We start from the raw sequence: 15,734 nt of genomic DNA, 5'->3' as shown, positions 1-15,734 counted from the left end.
TACCTTGACAGACAGTGTGTAAAGCCAGATATGGCAGCACGTTGAGCAACTTCAATGGGATGAGAGAGGGACGGGGGGGCTGCCCAGACACAGGCTGTAACAGGACATCTTGCCTTTCTGCAGGATTTCCCTGCACAGCCCTCTGCTTTAGAGCGCCTGCTCTTTCAGGTGTGTATGGCCTCTCTGTCCTCTGGGCCTGTCTGTCACGTCCACTGTGCCAGTCTCATGGGCTCATCTTGTGACACTGCTCTACAGTCAGCTCTGGTCTGTGCCATGGTCTCCCTGTTGCAGTGTGCTGTGCCTGTGTTCAATTTCATCCAAGTGCCTGTGGTCCTCTCTGTCTGCAGGGACCTCCGAAAGCAGGAGCCATGCTCTGAAGTGAAATGCAGAGGCCATAAGCTACATCTTTATCCTCTCTTTTATTATGCAGGAGGGAGATGGAGCCAAGCCGAAGACACTGTCATTCCAGAAGCTGTCACCCAAGTGGTGCTTCCTGGACTGTGAGTATTACCCTTCCCTAGGAGTGTTGACTGGGTCTGATGATGTGCTAGCAAGGTCCTTTGTTCTGCCAGCTCAGGGGATGGAGATCCATGTGGATGCAAAGATCCAAGGGTTATCGCTGCATTAGAAACCACAGAAGCACCTGGGAATTAGGAATTACAGCTCCTATGCCCAGAAAAGGGAAGGAATCAGTAGTCCAGCTGAAATGCATCGACTCCAGTGCATGCAGCATGGGCTACAAACAGGAGGAGCCAAAAGATACGGTAGAGCAAGAAAATTATGACATAGTTGCCATCACAGAGACACAACTGGGGTGCTGCAATGGATGGCTATAAACTCTTCAGAGGGGACAGTCAAGGAAGGAGACCAAGCTGATCTCTTCCTATGTCGAGGTGACCTCTTCAGTGGATGAGTGAAAAGCTGTGGATGCTGTCCACTTGAACTTCAGTAAAACATTTGACATGGTTTCCCACAGCATTCTCCTGGGGAAACTGGCTGCTCATGGCTGAGATATGTGGACTGTTCACTGGATAGAAAGTCAGCTGGATGGCTGGGCCCAGAGACTGGTGGTGACTGGAGTTACATCCAGCTGGTGGCTGGTCACCAGCGGTGATCCCCAGAGCTCAGTATCGGGCTGGTTCTGTTTATTGTCTTTATCAGTCTGGATGAGGAGGTCAAGTGCACCCTCAGTCACCTGCAGACAAGTTGGGTGGGAATGTTGATCTGCTGGAGGGCAGGAAGGCTCTGCAGAGGGATCTGGACAGGCTGGATCATGGGCCAAGGCCAATTGCATGAGGTTCAAAAAAGTGAATGTCCAGCTCTTGGGTCACAACCACCCCATGCAGTGCTGCAGGCTGGAGGAAGGGGGGCTGGAAAGCTGCCCAGCAGAAAAGAACCTGGAGGTGCTGGCTGACAACAGCTGAACATGATCCAATGTGTGTGTCTGTCAGGATCCGATTACTAAGATTCTTAGGGATGCCTCTGCCTGATTAAAGTGCAAATGAGACCATATGCCAGTGACAATAGCATGGATATTATTTGATAGTAAATATGAGAGAGAGAGAAAGAAAGAAATAGAAAGTAGGTGTGAGGGACAGAAAGAGAGTAACAGGGACAGAATAAGGAAAGTATCACTACTCCTTGGATCCCAGTGATGCTCCACTGATCCTCTCCAGCTGGTCTTCTTGGTAGTGAAGGTTCCCCAAAAAGCATAGAATCTGATGGGTCAATATACAGTCACGCCAGGTAGGAAAATCCAGGCACCTCCCTGGAGGAGGGGGAGTTCGCCATAGTTTCTTCCACATTTGATGCATCATGTGCAGCCCTGTGGTGCAACACCTCAAGAATGACTATGGGGGGCCTTTGATGGATTAGTACACCCCCTCAGCTGGCCTCATGTGAATGTCCCATGGATGTGGCCATCGTGGGGTTGGAGATTCCACAGGGAATTTGTGTAATGGAAGGTGGGTTCACAGCTCCTGAGCAGAGGTTACAACATAGCCAAAATTCCTCCCCCCACCTCGGCTGGAGGGGAAACCTGTGCAAACCTGCTCCCAGCAAATGAGTCTATGGGCTATGGCCTCTCTCCCATCCCAAAGCAAGCCAAAGATGATTCTTAGCAGGGCTGCTGGGTTTGGCTCACGTTCTTTTCGTTGTTTACTTGTTTGTTTCAGGTGATTGAAGAATGGGTTTTCCCTTTATCTAATCTCAGCAATTTGGCTTTCAGTCCAAAGTCCCAGTCAAGTATCTTCAGGATGGCTTCTTTGGTTGTAGCTTCTTTATACAGTTTTTGTTATAATGAGCAAAACTTTATATCAGTGTTTGAGGAATGAACTATTTCAGGCTCTGACAGTGTCCAGGTATGCAAGAAGGCCAATGGCATCCTGGCCTGTATCAGCAATAGTGTGGCCAGCAGAACCAGGGCAGTGATTGTCTCCCTGTACTCAGCACTAGTGAGGCCATGCTTTGAACCCCATGCCCAGTTTTGGGCCCCTCACTATAAGAAAGGACATTGAGGTGCTGGAGCACATCCAGAGAAGGGCAGTGATGGTGGTGAAGGGTCTGGAGCACAAGTCACAAGAAGAGCAGCTGAGGGAGCTGGGGTTGTTTAGCCTGGAGAAAAGCAGGCTCAGGGGAGACCTTATCTCTGTCTATAACTACTTGGAAGGCAGTTGTGTCAAATTGTGTAGGTCTCTTCTCCTAAGTAACAAGCAAGAGGATGAAGGGAAATTAATGACCTGAAGTTGACTCAGGGAGGATTTTTTTTCCCACTGAAAGGGTGATCAAGCATTGGAACAGGCTGCCCAAGAAAGTGGATGTGTCCCCATCCCTAAAGATGCTTAAAAGATGTGTAGATGTGGCACTTAGGAACATGGTTTAGTGGTGGACTTGCTAGTGTTGGTTTAATGTTTGAACTCAATGACCTTAAGGGTCTTTTCCAACCTAAGCAATTTGATCATTCTATGATTCTATGAATTTGGGGTGTGAGGAACAGCCACTGAGCCTTGAGATCACAGATGCTAGGGTCTTTGGGGTTGAACACAGCAATGCTTTACCCCAGCCTGAGTGTCTGGCTGCTGACCCGGAGTGGAGCAAGGGGAGAGAGTCAATGGTTCTCTTGCCCCCGGAGCTGAAGGCAGCTTGGTGGCGTGTTTGTCAGTGCAGGACTGCTCGGGATGCTCTCCTGTGTTGTGCAGGCAGGGGGCCCCCCTGCTCCAGCACGCTCGGAGTCGGACTCACCATGAGCATGCAGTGTTATGGGAGAGCAGCGTCTCTGCTGGGCTCCACTCCAGCTGCTGCTTCTCCCCTGCCTGAAAATAGCTTTCTCTTCTCCCTTTGCCTTCTCTGATCCAGAAGCTCCCTCTGTATCTGGAAGCTGGCTGAGTGAAATGCCCGTTGGTAGCATTTCATCTCTCTGACATTCCAGCAAGCAGAGTGTAGATCACAGCAGAGCACAGCCATGGGTTGCAAAGCGGGCCTGGGAAGCCTCGTGCTAGGCAGAGAGGGTGCAGCTTCTCCCTTCAAGGTCCCAGCCCTGCGTATGGTGTTGCTGGTGCTGCTGCTCCCAGGTGTCACTACTAGGACTGCTGGACCAGGGCTCCTTTCACTTCTCCTGTCAGTCTCCCAGCAGCAGGTTCTGGGCTCAGGAAAATGTGTCAGGAAAGAGACTAGAGTCTCGTTCAACACAGCACAGGTTCATTCAAGTGGCTGAATTATAGGCCAGTAGCTCCCTGGATGCAAATATCCAGGATAAACATGGCTCTTTCAGTCCTCTCATCTGCTCTGGCACATCCCCACTCTGTTTGCAGAGAGGCTTCCTTGAGTCTGCAAGGATCCCGTGGAACAGCTTCTCCTGGACTGGCACCAGCAGCCTGTCAGGATATTGGGGAAATGCTGCCCTGCATTGGAATCCGGCTGTCCTGGCACTGTGCTCTTACCTGTCCTGGTCCCATGGGTGATGCCCTAAATCCCCTGTTCCCCCCGGGGTGGTGGCTGTGTGTGTCTGGCTCCAGCATAGCCACTTGCTCTGTTGGAGCTCCTCTCTCTCTGTGGTGATCTCTAAGGAAGAGGGATGAGCAGAGGGATGCACTCAGACAGGCTGGAGGCTGATTTGAAGCTCTTCTGCCATCCTAGGAGACAGAGGCTTGGATCTACAGCTGGTGGTGGCATGCTTTGTTGTGCCTGGCAGTCACATGCTCTGAGTGGCCTCATGGAAATCCTTAGTCAAATCAGCACGAGGCTGAGCCCTCTCTTCTCCCAGCCTCCTGTAGCGCCCCCATTTCTGAGTACTGTTCGACAAGGTGCAGATTGTCAATCACAGCAGTTCCTCACCTGGTATAAGTGAATGCTGAGATGTGAACTGCATAGACCTGAGTTTCATCTGCTAGTTGTGTTCTTGCCTTACCTGTGGCTCCCTGCTTGGAGTCATTGAGGAGGAGATGGCAAGGAAAGGCATGTTTCACAGGAGCATGGTGGTCTGTAGGCCTAAGGAGCTGCCTCTAGGGTGAAGACACCAGGAGAATCATGGAAGGAGGTGGCTTGCTTCTGGTCAGGGGCTGCTGTTTGCTTTGCTGTACCCTCTGTGCAAGCCATGAAGTGGCTGGATGGCTCACTGTCACTCCTGGTGGGAAGAGGCTTTCTCCCTTGTCTCACACCAAGGATCAGCCTGTTTCATTCTGTTCTCTCTTACAGCAACCACAGCCGATCGGTTCTACAGGATAGACCGTGCACAGGTGAGTGCAGCCTCATTCTGCCCCATCATCCCCCTGGGAAGGTGCTTGGGCGTCCCACCTGCACACAGACCAACAGGCAGGCATAGGCTCGCAGGCACAAGACTGTTCAAGCCACCATTGCTCTGCTGAGCAAATGGGTGGGCCACAAACCCACTCACTGGGATATGAGGGGATGGAGTTTTGCAGAAGTAGGTCTTGCTTCTGAAGAAGCATGTCCTGACTTGTGTCTTTCAGGAGCATCTCAATTATGTGACAGAGATCTCTCAGGATGAGCTCTATGTGCTGGACCCAGAGCTAGTGGTCACTCAGACTGTGAGCACTTCTCCTGCCATGCCTGACCTCGTGGATTCATCTGCCACACCCCCTGGGCACCATTTTGCATTTCCCTCCTCTTCATCCTCTCCACCCTCCTCTCCTGCCCCCAGGTGAGTGTGAAATGGGGGTTCTGGACCTCAGGAAGAATGGGCAGTGATGGGAGAGCTAGGGTTGGCTTCATAGCATTGATCCCTGGCCCAGATTACAGGGGAGCTCCCTGGAAGTAAGCAGGAATTCAGTGTTGAGTAAGACCAAGGGATGAGATTCCATCCTGTTTTAGCCACGTGGCTCAGCCATGAGGTCAAGCTCCAGCACCTGGCCCATGGATCAAAGGAGAAGGGTAAGGGTGTCTTTCAGCCAAACTAAGGCCAGTGTTGGGTATGGATGAACAATGGTGCCAGGAGCAGCAGTAGAAGTGGGAGTGGGGATAGGGAAGAACCCAAATCAGGGAAGAAGGGAGTGCCACAGGCAGGTTTCCCCATCCCTGTAATGGTGGTGTGCCCATTAGGGCCATCTGCTACCAGGACAGGCAGGGTTAGTTACATTTCCTCTTCTTCCCTTTCAGCACTGAGCCTGAGCGCTGCCTCCCGCATAAAGGTGAGTGGAGTCCTACCCCTGGTCATGCTCCCTCTCAGGTTGCACTCTTTTGTTTTCCTGCCATGGGTTTTTTTTGGCCTATCCTTTCTCTGGTGAGCGGGGAGGAGCCCTGTTGTTCCATGTGTCCTGAAACATGGAGCGCTGCGGGCGGGTGACCCAGAGGTGAGCACGAGAGACCTGACAGTGATTTGTGGAGTGGCCCAGCCAGGCGCCTTCCCGGCTCCACCATGCGGGAAATTATGTGGCAAGGGGTTAATCCCCCACCTGCAGAGCTGAGCGCTGTGGACTGGGTTGGGAGGCTGTCTCTGCCTCTCCCTGAGGAGGTGGGAGCACTAGAGTAGGGGCCTCACCAAGCTGAACAAATGCAAGGAGTTTCCTGAAGCTTGATCGGAGCCTGGAGGTGTGAGTGAGTCATTGGTGAGAGGCGTCTTGGCTGCTGGCTGATGCCCAGGAGACCTGCTCCATCACAAGTTATCCTGCCCAAGGGCAGAGACTATCTCCCCCTGCACATGCACCTCTCTGGGGCTGAGGTCTGGCTGCACCCCTAGCTAGATGGTGTCTTTCCTTCCCCTGGCTTGTTCCTTACATTCCTGAAGGTGGAGGAGCCATGTAAATGCAGTCTTACCAAGGGGTTAATCCCTGGAGGAGCTTGTGCTCCTGCTGCATACCTCTGGTGCCCAACTCTTGTCTCCAGGATTAGATAAGCAGTATTACAGATCGACTTTTCTGACCCTAATGGATCTCTCTTTGCAGATGACCTTCTGATAGAAGCTGCCAAGAGTGGCAACTTCAGCAAGGTAGGTGCTCCAGCAGCCTGCTGAAGTGAGCAGCCAAGGCTGGCTCCTGGGCTGGTGTGCCCCTTGGGCTAAGAGAAGCCCTGCCAGCCATGCTCCCCAGTTGCCCTGGAGCAGCGCCTGTCAAGGAGTGGTGGCTGGAAACCAGGCAGGCTTCTGGCAAGGAACCCTAGTTCATCTCCTAGGAGACACGAAGGGAAGGGAGGGGAAGGGAAGGGATTTGGTAACATGGCTGAGCTGGACAAAGCTCCCCACTAGCCCCAAGTATCCAGACAAGCTGTCAGACACTCCAGGCACATAATGCTGGGGCTTGCAGCTGGGAAATGTAACTCATCCTGAGCAATCTGACAATTTTGTAGTTCCAAGAGCTGCACCGAGCTGGAAGAGACCTGATGGTGCGAGACTCCTCTGGCCAGACCGTCCTCCACCATGCTGTCAAATCAGGAAGCAAGGACATCGTCAAATACATCATTGAGAATGGTGAGCTGGAGCCAGAGTGCCACTCTTAGCAAACGAGCCTGGCAGCCAAAAAAATCAACCCTCTGGTCAGAGGGAGTGCTCCTGGGCTTAGATCCCACCCCTCTGGGTTTGCTGCATCATCCTTTTGGTGTATAGGCTTTTCCTGGCATCTGTCTGCCAGTACTGGGGTGTCCTTATGGCTGTTGCTGCATCCTGGCAGGGATCAGCATGTCTCTGGGAAACATTTCTCAGTGTCTTGCTTTTGCCTTCAGGGCAGCTGACCTGTTGATTTTGACAGTTCCCACTGAAATACAGACAGCTTTATTTTTATTTAGATACTTATCTGTAGTAAGGCCACAATCAATTCTTCTTTCCTGGCAACAGCTGGGCTCAGATGCCATTGCAGACCTGAGTTCTTTGGAGGTACAACTTTTGCAGGCAGCGTGAAAATAGCAGCCCCTATGGAATGATGCAGCCTGTGACCAGGGATTCACCTGCACTCTTTTCTTTCCACAGCTCCTTCAGAAATCCTTGATGCCACAGAGGAGGAGAAGTAAGTCGCTGCTTGACTTGCATTACGTGTTGGCCAGACCCTCTGGAGTCATAGGAGTACTTCAGCTGTCCTTGCACTAATTTTCAGCCATGATTCCCGGTCCATTTTGGACAGACGGCCCCTGAGTAGCATGCCCTCATCTGCCAGGGGTGCCTGGGCAAACACATAACTCACAATCAGCTCCTGCTGCCGCTAAATTGCTGTCCCTTGCTGCCACCTGCATGTGCTGTTTGTCCCTGTTGAGGGGGACATCTCACATCTCCCGCTTTCTCCTCCTCAGCGGTGAAACCAGCTTGCACCAGGCTGCAGCCTTACGCCAGCGCACTATCTGCCACTACATCGTGGAGGCCGGGGCCTCGCTCATGAAGACAGACCTGCAGGTGACAGTGGGAACGGTGGCAGTGGGGCTTTCTGGGGCAACCAGATGGCTGGCAAGGTGCAGAGCTAGCAGGAGAGCAGAGCAGGGGTGCTTGGGGTGAGGTTGTTTGCCATTCAGCGAGGAGCTGACATGCAGCACCCATGCTTGCCCAGTAGAGCTCAGCTACAGAGGGGTTAAATCCCTCTTCTCCTAGCGCTTCTCTCCCTGTTGTTTTATTAAATTAGAAGCAAGGAGCTGGAATGTCTCATCCCTGTCTCCCCCTTCCCACCCTCAGGGGTCAGAGCAAGGACATTCTCCCTGAAAGCTCCCTCCCAGCTGCAGGACTCCCCCGCTCTCCCCCACAGGCAGTCATGATGGGGGATCTGGGAGCTCCTCTTGGCGGGTGAAGCTGGCCTGCAGGGAGCAGGAGCAAGCAGTGGCAGCACTTTCCCTCACATGCCGAGTTAATTGAGCTGTGCCTTAGTGTCAGGGAAATGTGCCAGCCCTGGCAGAAGAGTTGCAAAAGGGGAGGGCTTGGGGCCATATTTTGGTACAGGAGGTTCCTGGGGCTGGCATATGGCAGAGAGGATGTGGTCAGATGTCTCTGGTGGAAGCTTGTAGTGATGGGCTGTAGCACAGGTGATGTAGAACAAGCCAAGAAGGTGCATGCAATCTGTGGGTCTGCAGTTAGGAGCCCAGTTGAGGGATATTGGTGCTGGTGGAGCTTGGGGTTCAATTTAGACAATGCACATCCCTGTTTGCCAGTTGCCAGGAGAAGTCAGTACAGATAATCTCTGGCTCCCCATATCTCTTCCTTCATCCTGTATAAGGCTTAGGCTTTAACAGTACCCAGAGTGGGGCTGGCCTGTACGGAGACTCAGCTGGCAGAGACAAGAGGAGAGGGCAGTTCGGGGGGCATGGCCCCTCTCTGTCCCCAGCCCCCATTTGCCTGAAGGAGAGGAACAGCCCCCAGCCTGCCAGCACAAAAGGGAGCCTTGCTCAGGCATGCGCCTGCCCCAGGGAATGGATTTGCATGTGCCTGTGCAAACGCAGCATGTTGGGTTTGTGGCTGCCTGGGGACACCGCTGTGCTGCTGCTCTGACCTCTCATGGGCTCCAGGTCACAGCCTGCCTGCACAGGCAGGATCCACCTCATTAGAAACCCCAGCAGCAGACCTGTAGCACGGGTTTGGAGCAGGCTGATCCCGCTCCCTGCGGTGGTGAGGGAGGCTGAGCCTTATCAGTTGGATTGCCTCAGCCCAGCCGGGCAGGGAGGCCCTGGCAGCTCCGGTTTCATGCTGCAGGCAGGCAGTGATGCAGAGGGGCTTCTGCAGGGGAACAGGAAAGAAGCTCAATTCCTCCTCTGTTAAATGAGTGATTGCATTCAGGGGATATGGGGAGGAGGCCATCAAGGAGAGCCAGCACCAAAGGATAGCGTGGTCTCTGTCCCCTGATGATGTGGCTGCTGGGGGGTGTGTGCAGGACCACGGGGTGTGCCCATCCCAAGGAGATTTCTTGGTGCATGATACCTCTCTGCAGCCACACACAGATGGGCTTTTATGCACAGCCACATCCAGGCCCAGTGGAGGGCTCTGCATGTCTGACCATTGTTCCTGATGGAGAAATATGGCTGTGGGCTGCTCTGGACACCCCGGCATGCTGCTGCAGCTGCCTGTGCCCTGCTGTGCACCAGGGAATGAGCCAGGCAGGATGGCTATTCCTTCCAGGGCTGTGGCAGAGTTCCAGGTTTCTGTGGCCTTTCTCAGTGGCACAGCAGAGCCTGGGCACTTGGAGAGGAGGAGCAAGGAGCAGGGGGAGGGAAGGGGGAGAGGAGGCAGAGCTGGGAGCTGTTAACAGATTTGCTTTTTATGGAGTGCGGGAGTTCATTAGTGGACACAATCCAGATGGCTGCAATAAGCTGGTGAAATGTGATCCTCCTCCGGGAGCTGGAGCACTAGTGAGGCTGTGAGAGGGAAGGGGGGTTGGTATTCCTGGGCATTCCCCAGACATACCCCTCATTCCTCACCCTTTCCCGCCTGCCTCCCCAGCACAGGGGAAGAGCAGGTCATGGGGACTGCCAGTCTTTGTCTCTTCTTTGGGTGACTTGTGATGCCCAGGGTCAGTCATACTCTAGGCCATGCCTGGAACTGATGGCCCTTCAGGGGACAGCTTCCAGGCCTGCAATAGTCAGGTTCCTCAGGAGCACACTTGATCCCATGGTGAGCACATGGGCATTTGGCTGCTGCCTGACTCGGAGTTTGGCTGCAGGCTCCGTGGAGCCCAGAGGGGTCCACAGGGGGGAGTGGGGACGCCTTTGGGTGCCAAAGCAGTGTATAGGCAGTGTTTGGCGCTCTTGACTTCTTGCCTCCCCTGTACAGGGAGACACCCCGAAGCACCGTGCTGAGAGAGCCAATGACCCCGATTTAGCTGCCTACCTCGAGAACCGACAGCACTACCAGATGATCCAGCGGGAGGACCAGGAGACAGCTGTGTAGTGCTTGGCGTGCCTTAGCCCAAGCCAGCTCATGCAGGATGAGAAGAGGACAATGCCAAGTGGCAGAGCTGTATCTGTCCCAACCCTCCCCAGATGCCAACCTGGTCCCTGGAGATGGATACAGAAGAGCTCTGCCCCAGGCTGGGCTGGGACTCTGTTTATGAGGACAACGGATATTTCAGACTTGAAGCCTGGTTCTTTGTGTGTCCACCCCTTCACCTCTCATTCACCACATTCCCTGCCCTAGGTGGGCTCTAACCCCCAGCGAGGCTGGGGAAGCAGGCCAGGCTGAAGCCCTCAGTCACCCTTGTTCATGGCAGTAATGCCAGTGCCCCCTCCACAGGCTTCTACCTATGATCCTTGTGGGATATCATTGCTCAGCCCCTCTCTGTGCTGGCAGTGCCCCTCTTTTAGGTGCTTGGCTAGGTTTGTGTCCTGTTCCTCCTCTCCTGTCTGGCACAGCTGTGGGAGGCACAGGCTGTATTGACAGACTGCGGAGGCTGTGAGCTGCAGACTTTGCCCCAAAGGAAGCACCAAAACTTACTGGCCTTGCCTTCTCCTCCCTCCTGGGACTGCACCAGGTCTCTGTGTTGCCCTCCTCAGAGCCTTCTGAAGCGGGAAGGAAGTCACTTGTGTATCCAGCCTTTCCTCAGAGCATCTGGGACTGGTGCAGCTGGAAGTAGGGCAGCAGGTGCCCTCCTGATGGGCCTTTAGTGCTCAGTCAGCAGTCTGACTTGGGGCTGGGATGGCATGGAGGAAGGCTACCAAACCCTCCCACCACACTTCTCCCCACAGTGCTGGATGGAACAATTTGCACACCCACTCTGCTGAGCATCTCTTTGTGAGCCCACTGCGGGATGGTGGAGAGCTGCACTCAGCTGGGGCAGTGGCAGCAGTGACACCTGTTATATTCCAAATGCTGACTTGGATACAGCTACCCTCCCTGCTTCAGTTTCCCCCTCAATGCTAGACTTTGCGTGGGGCTGGACGGGCAGTACTGGGGTCAGTGCTGCTCTCAGGGATCTCCTCCTGCCCCCCAACCTAGCAACGTGTATCCTTTTAGTCTGACTCCTGCTATTCCCCAAACTGAGCACAGGGTAAACTTGAGAGCTCACCCAGCTGAGACACAACCCACCTGGGCAGACCATGAGCTCACCCTCTCCAGTTTTATTAGAAAGAAGGATTGAGATTCACAGTAACCATCAGGGCTCCTAGCCCTAGATCATTCCTGGAATGGATGAATTTCACCATTCAGGCAGGATGAACTGCCTGCTATGGGGCATGAAGCACCACAATCCATCTCCCCTGTTGATGCTGTGAGCACTTAATGCCAAGACATCAAGCCAGGCCTTCAGCAAGGCTTTTAGAGAACTGAATCTCTGAGACTTGGAGGTGCCCACAGAGGAGGAAAGCTGATGGCTCTGAGCCTAGCAGACCTGCTTGGCACTTTGGGGTGGGTAGTGGTTGTGAAGGGGGTTGCTGTTCGCAGCTTGGCTCCAGGAGAGGATACTGCTGCTGCCGTGTGTGGTCTGTGCAGTCCCTCTGCACTCACACACAGCTGTGACCCCTGGGTAGTGCTGGATGGCACCATTGGAATCCCTCCTACTACCGAGAAAACGGTATGAGGATGCTGTAGGGAACCAGAATACCCTTCAGACTTTTTGTTCAGGGGCGGGGTTTCCTTGAAGGATGGGGGATGCTGTACTGGGGAACAGAGGCACAGGGCAGTGCAGGGTGCCCAGGGGCCAGTGGCAGTATTGGAAAATAATAATGATCGTATACTAATGCTACAGCTGGGACATTCCAGAAGTGCCTGGTGTTCTCATCAGCACTGCTGGCAGGCCACTGACAGGCAAGGCACTGTCATCTTCTCAGAGGTCCACACCACTGCTGCTCCAGACGGGATGCCCAACTTAGCCCAGAGGCATTTAGAGCCTCAGCTTTCCCCTTCCTTCCTTACAGTTTTTGTACAGGTAGTTGAGAGACACACTGTCCCCCTCCCTTCCTGGCCCCTCCGTGCACCTGTGAGCTGAGTTGCTGTGCAATTCCAAGCCTGCTTATATTTGGTGAAGAAGGAGGGGGTGTTGGTTGCCCTGCCCCCCTGAGGGCAGGGGTTCTGTGCAATACCTGGGTCTGTGTTTCTTAGACGCTGTTGTAGGACTGTATTTTTGTAACTATGTGAGGGTGCTGGCTCCAGCCGGCCCAGGGCCTGGCACGAGCCTGTGTTCCCATTGCTTTTCAACTTTGACTGTTTGGATGTTGTTGTTTCTTGCCATTGAAATAAAGAGATTGATGTTTTAGTTCCTGTCTCCTGCTGCATCCAGAAGATTGCAGTTGGCACTGCACAAACAGATGCCCTGCATGGCACAAACAAGGTTGGATCCCAAGGCCTCTGCCCCTGTCCAAACTTGGGGATACTTTTGGGAGTTCCCTACTGGCCCACATCCTTGTTCACTTCCCAGCACAGCATCCTTCGGGGACTGTTGTTAGATATGGGGTCTTTGTCCTGAGGGGTCTTCTCCATTCTGTGTCATACATCAATGCTCAGTGCAGTGTGAGAAAGGGAGAAAGTGCACTGTTTTCCCAAGTGATCCAGAAGGCCTTGGAAGTGCGAGTCAGCAGCCTGCTATTCCTCCTTGGGGCAAAGGCAGCAGCCCCAGGGGCTGCCACAGCTGTCAGTGGATACTACAGCAGCATCCGGCCTCTAGTTTCAAAACGTTTGTTGGCCTTTTTTTGTGGTGAGCTGTCCCCAGCCATGCTGCTCTGTGGGAGATGAGCCTGCCGGGGCTCTTCCTATTCATTTCCAGCTCCAGCAGGGAGTCTTGGGCTTTTGCCTCCAGTGCTGAGCACTGAGGGCAGGGATTATCTCTGCCACTTTGGTGGAAAGACCGCTCTCTGATTACAAAAGCAGAGGATTAGAGACACTTCTGCTTCCAGCCTCAGACTCATAAGGATGACTGTGGCCAATACACTTCTCTCCTGGGAAGTTTCCTTCAAAAAAGGAGGTAATCACAGTGACCAATGTCATGCTGGTGATGGAGCCAGTGGGTGATGAAGAGCTGTACTCATATCTTAAACTCGGATTTCTGGGGGCAGTTTGGCAGCCTGCCTGGTGCTCCTGCCAGCCCCTCTCTGCCCAGAGAGCCTCCTTCCCTGCCTGCATTGTCCCTTCCACCCCTACTGTGCCTCTCTTTCATGGTCTTCAAACTTCAGCTCCTGCCCAGAGCTAATAGTGAGGATCTGTAGCAGGTGTAAGGCACACCAAATTGTCCTGGCCTCCCCAGGGACCAGGTATACGTGCAACTGGAGGAGGGGGCCTGCTCTGCTTCAGCATGCCCAGACCCCGGCATGCTGGCGCTTGGCCCACATCTCGGCAGGGAGGCTGTCAGTAACCATGGCAATTGGAGTCTTCCAGCCGCCCAGTGTCAAATATACAGTGGGGAAGAAAAGCAGTCCTACTGTGTGATCACTCTGATGCGGGGTGTTGGGAAAGGGGCAGTGTACCTTTGGGGCAGTCCAGCCCTTCTCTCTAAAGCGTGTCAGAGCACCCCCTCTTTCTCCTTTTCAGTCAGGTGCTGGAGGTTCGGAGGTCTGTCTGCCCTCCTGTGGGATGGAAGCACACCTGAGGGTGTGCAGGCTGGAGAAAGCCATGCAAGCCCAGGCCCAGCTAAGCAGAGCTGGGGTGACAGCAGTTGGCCCCGGTAATGATTACCTGCCACACACCTCAACAAGAAAAACGTCGTTTCTCTCCCAGGCATTGCTGTGTCCCTGCACTGGCACTGCTGCAACATTCACTACCATTTCCCCAAGGACCAGGCTTTGAACAAAGATGGAAAATGCAGAGCTGACGTGCCATGAATTAGCTTGTGACATTTTTAGAGGTAAAAAGCTCAAGTTAACCAACTGCAGGGAAATGTATCTGGGTTAGTCACACTCTCTCTTTTTTCCTCCTTTCCTCAATATGAGGTTCCTTTCTGCAATCGCAGCCTTCTGCTGCTTATTTGTGTTGGGGAAGGGGCCATTTCCCCCATGTCTCTCAGAAGAAGCCCAAAGGGATCAAGGACAGCCACTGCTGAGAGTGATGTGCACCAATGCATCTCTGCTCTCTCACACAGCCAGCATTTGTCTCCCTGTCCCCTGGAAGCAGTGAGAATTTGCACAAGGCTTCACTGTACCATATGCTGCTGTGCCCTAGGAACTTCAGTGAGACCTTCAGCTCCTGGCCAGAAACAGCTGAAGAGAAGCAGCAGTGCTTGCTCCACACCTAGTTCTTTAACACTTCTATAGGCCCTGGTTTGCTCATCACAGTCCTGTGATTCAGATGTGCAAACCTGATGTACACCTAGGTCCTTCTTTTTTACACTGATATTTGTTTCAATGGCTTTCTTCAGCTTGAGTTTAAAGGGTGGCAATGGTAGGAGGCTATTGACTTTGCTACCTGCCCAGCTATCAGGATCCATTTCTGCATCCTGGGCTCAAACAGCCTAGCATCTCCAGATGCCTCACCACACAGAGCAGTACCTGTTGCTGTGTGTGCAGCAGGAAGTTGACATGTTCCCACATTTACCAGCTCTCCTCAAAACCTATGCAGATGTTTAGGAAACTGCTGGCAGAGTGGCAGTTAAATGTGGCAATCTCTTGGAAAGTGATTCCTGGTTTCAAAGCACCTCATAAAACTCAGCCCTGCCCCCACCCTGCAACCCCACCTGTGGCAGCCCTGCTCTCAGCAGACTTCTTCCAGGATAAGAGGTGGAGAAATGGCTCCATTCCCCACCACAGCCCCATTTTTCTGGAATGACACTCTCTCTTCTGGCTGCTAACTCCAAAAAGGAATTGGCTTGTCTGCTCCCTTGCTCACCTCCCAAGAAAAGGTGGTGGATGGGGGGAAAGGAGCAGTCACATCTGCAAGGTCCTTTTCATCCCCCACCAGGAGTCGGATACCACTGCTTGGTCCAAGAAGGGCTGCAGCATGGATGAGCTGGGGACAGGCAGGCAGGTCACAAGGGATGGAACTGGGGAGACACTTGGCACAGCATGTAAGTGATGTGCTGCTCTGGGTGCAGAGCAAGTAACTCTTTCCTGGCAGCTTCCCACGAGAGGCAGAGCAAGCAGAGAAGGGTGGAGAGGGCAGAGATCGTGAAAGGTCGGTCGGTCCGTTGATGCCAGTGGCCTTGATGGAGAAGTAGGCATCCACGGAGCTGGTGGAGACACAGGGTGGTTCCCTTTACTCCACTGAGGCCCAAGGGTGCCCCCGGGGCCAGCTTCCAGCGGAACTCAGAGCAGCAGCCCCCAGGGGAGACCCTGCCCGGCTGTTCAGCTGTGCACCCTTCGGCCACTCGGTCGCGTTGGGGTGCGTGGTCAGCTGGACCCGCACGGCTTCCCTGGTACCGCACCGCGGTTGGAAAGCACAGCAAGAAGGTAAGAGGGGACAA

The 15,734-nt window shown here is 53.7% G+C and overlaps 1 protein-coding gene across 6 annotated transcripts in view; it reads left to right on the top strand.

Annotated features, from left to right (window-relative positions):
- The window catches only part of DGKZ (diacylglycerol kinase zeta), a 53,532-nt gene extending 40,930 nt beyond the window's left edge, over positions 1-12,602 (top strand). For 3 of the 6 annotated variants that reach the window (XM_088166905.1, XM_088166908.1, XM_088166906.1), the window contains exons 23-32: positions 124-168; positions 431-500; positions 4,693-4,733; positions 4,968-5,158; positions 5,614-5,645; positions 6,399-6,442; positions 6,799-6,919; positions 7,415-7,451; positions 7,732-7,831; positions 10,187-12,602. In XM_088166905.1, the coding sequence (XP_088023031.1) occupies positions 124-168; positions 431-500; positions 4,693-4,733; positions 4,968-5,158; positions 5,614-5,645; positions 6,399-6,442; positions 6,799-6,919; positions 7,415-7,451; positions 7,732-7,831; positions 10,187-10,303 (798 nt within the window). In that variant the 3' untranslated portion in view covers positions 10,304-12,602. The remainder of the gene's footprint in view (positions 1-123; positions 169-430; positions 501-4,692; positions 4,734-4,967; positions 5,159-5,613; positions 5,646-6,398; positions 6,443-6,798; positions 6,920-7,414; positions 7,452-7,731; positions 7,832-10,186) is intronic. The other 3 variants (XM_088166907.1, XM_014881931.2, XM_088166909.1) reach the window with 2 other exon arrangements.
- The last annotated feature ends 3,132 nt before the right edge of the window (positions 12,603-15,734 follow it).

The sequence above is a fragment of the Sturnus vulgaris genome, chromosome 6, assembly GCF_052056855.1.
Source record: "Sturnus vulgaris isolate bStuVul1 chromosome 6, bStuVul1.hap1, whole genome shotgun sequence".
Classification (NCBI taxonomy): domain Eukaryota; kingdom Metazoa; phylum Chordata; class Aves; order Passeriformes; family Sturnidae; genus Sturnus; species Sturnus vulgaris.
This window is presented reverse-complemented; position numbering and strand designations above follow the sequence as displayed.